Raw genomic sequence first — 2,500 nt, 5'->3', positions numbered from 1 at the left:
AAAGGCAGACAAAGAAAAAGAGAAATAGGGAGAGACAGACAGACACAGAGAGAGAGAGAGAGAGAGAGAGAGAGAGAGAGAGAGAGAGAGAGAGAGAGAGAGAGAGAGAGAGAGAGAGAGAGAGAGAGAGAGAGAAAGAGAAAGAGAGAGAGAGAGAGAGAGAGAGAGAGAGAGAGAGAGAGAGAGAGAGAGAGAAGGAGAGTGAGAGAGAGAGAGAGAGAGAGGGGGGGGGGGAGAGAGAGAGAGAGGGGGGGCGGGAGGAGGCAAGTACACGCAAATACAAACACACACACACACGCACACACACACACACACACTCACACATAAGCACAAACACACACAAACGCATACACAATCATAAACACACACACACATACACACGCGCAAGTACAAACACAAACCTTTGTGCATGTTCCCGTATCCGTTCGTGTATGGCGCCTGCGAAGGACATTAGCCTAGCAACCCTTTCCCTGTTTCGAAATGTTTCTGTGCTCATAATGGCAGCTAATAGGATTATAATCTTCCACACTCATTCGTACCAATGACAATAGTTCCAAACCGTATTATCTCTCCAGAATTGAGTTTTGTCACAGTCTGCTAGAATTTTCTGGGCAAACAGGAGATTGAGAGGGAAGGGAGGACAGTGCAGGAAATAAGCCATTCTATCGTTTTAAAAGGAGGGGAAAAGGGGGAGACGCCGATAAAAAGGAACAAGAAAATTACCGATAGTAATTGCGGAATGCCTTGTTGCGAGAAAACAAAATCTGCATTCATTATCTTCATTGTTATCATGATCAATTAATCATTATCATCCTCCTCATCATCATCATCATCACCACCATTATTATCATTACCAACATCAGCAGTATCATGATCAACAGTATCACTATTATTATTAAGATGATGATTATCATCATTATTATGGTAATTATTGTTATAAGCATTACCATTACTATTATCATTATTATTATCATTATCATCATTATTGTTATCATTACCATCATTATCATTATTACTATTGTCATTATTATTGTTGTTGTTATCACTATCATTATCATTATTATTATCATTATCATTTTTATCATCACAATTATTATTATCTTTTTATTATTGCCGTTGTTGGTACCATTGTTATTATTATTGTTATAATTTTTTATTATTATTAGCATTATCATTATTATTGTTATTGTTTTGTATTATTATTATCCTTATTATTATTACTATTATTACTATTTTGTATTATTATTATCATTATTGTCATCAATAATTTTATCATAATGATAATCATTATCAGCACTGTTATCATTAGCATTAGTACCATTTCTTATTATCATAGTTTTTATTATTACTATTATTGTTATTGCTATCATTATTAATATTATCATTATTATCATTGTTATGATTTTCCTTATAGTTATTATTATGACCACCATCATCATCATCATTGTTATTATTATTGTTGCAAATATCAGCGTTATCATTATTACACGATCATTATTGTAATTATCATAATCGTCATTATCGTATTATATGCCGTATACATCATTTTAATAGCCTTACTCTAAAAGAGCAAAGACGACTAAGAACAAAGGAATTGAAGCAGCAGAGAGGACAAGCAGAGGCAGTGGAAGTAGCAAAAAGAATATTCACAGAAGACCCTCTCAGTCGTTCCCATGACAACGCTATATATACTAACACTTACGATTTTGCTTGCTAGGCTGATTGAGATTGCTTGTGACCTCGCGCAAGGGCTTTTGCAGGAGCATTAATGTCGCTGTGTAAAGGCTTAGCGAGGGAAGAGGTAACTTTGAGCGTGTGGACTTGTTAATTTGTTATACGCGGATTAATCATCAAGTCTGCAGCCATGAATTTAAATTCGGAAATAAATTGTGACGGCGAGAGAGGGATAGAGAGAGAGGGGGGGGGGGGGGGGTAGAGAGAGAGAGAAAGACAGTCTCCAAGAAATTGCAAGATAAAAGCAAAAGAAATAGAAAGAGAGATGCAGATAAACAGACAGACAGGAAAGCAGACGTAGGGAAAACAATAGTTCAATGATTGACCTAATTTTGGGGAGACCGTTGGAAGTGGAAATGAATCTGGAACAGCAGACGTCATCTAAGAAAGACATTCAACAGACTCATTTGTGCTGAAGATTCTCTTTGCTTTTGAACGTTTTTGCGCATACAATACCTGGGACAGAAAATTGTCATTTTCAGTATCGTATTTATATAATGCGTGTTTATAAGACATGCAAACAGAGAAATGGAAATGCTATCTGCTCCCAAAACGAAACAATGCTCATCCCAGCACTCCTTCAGACGCAACGGGTCTTCACTACCATTCCGCAGATAGATCTCACGTCTATGACCTTCAAATGTGATACTTCCAGCGCTTTCTCTCCCAAGAACAGAGGGACGACTCACCCCGCGATGGACGTGAGCACGGAGATGTTGCCCAACGCCGAGAGCACCATCAGGCAGGAGTAGGCACTGATGGTGAT

General features: G+C 37.7%; 1 protein-coding gene across 1 annotated transcript in view; it reads right to left on the bottom strand.

The window, feature by feature from the left end:
- Positions 1-2,500, bottom strand: part of LOC125035043 (adipokinetic hormone/corazonin-related peptide receptor variant I-like) — a 16,383-nt gene that overhangs the window by 13,538 nt on the left and 345 nt on the right. The window contains exon 1 of the mRNA XM_047627128.1: positions 2,424-2,500. This exon is cut by the window's right edge and continues 345 nt beyond it. Within this exon, the coding sequence (XP_047483084.1) occupies positions 2,424-2,500 (77 nt within the window). The remainder of the gene's footprint in view (positions 1-2,423) is intronic.

Source organism: Penaeus chinensis, chromosome 2 (assembly GCF_019202785.1).
Source record: "Penaeus chinensis breed Huanghai No. 1 chromosome 2, ASM1920278v2, whole genome shotgun sequence".
Classification (NCBI taxonomy): domain Eukaryota; kingdom Metazoa; phylum Arthropoda; class Malacostraca; order Decapoda; family Penaeidae; genus Penaeus; species Penaeus chinensis.
The sequence above is the reverse complement of the archived record's forward strand: the minus strand, read 5'-3'. Positions and strand labels throughout refer to the sequence as shown.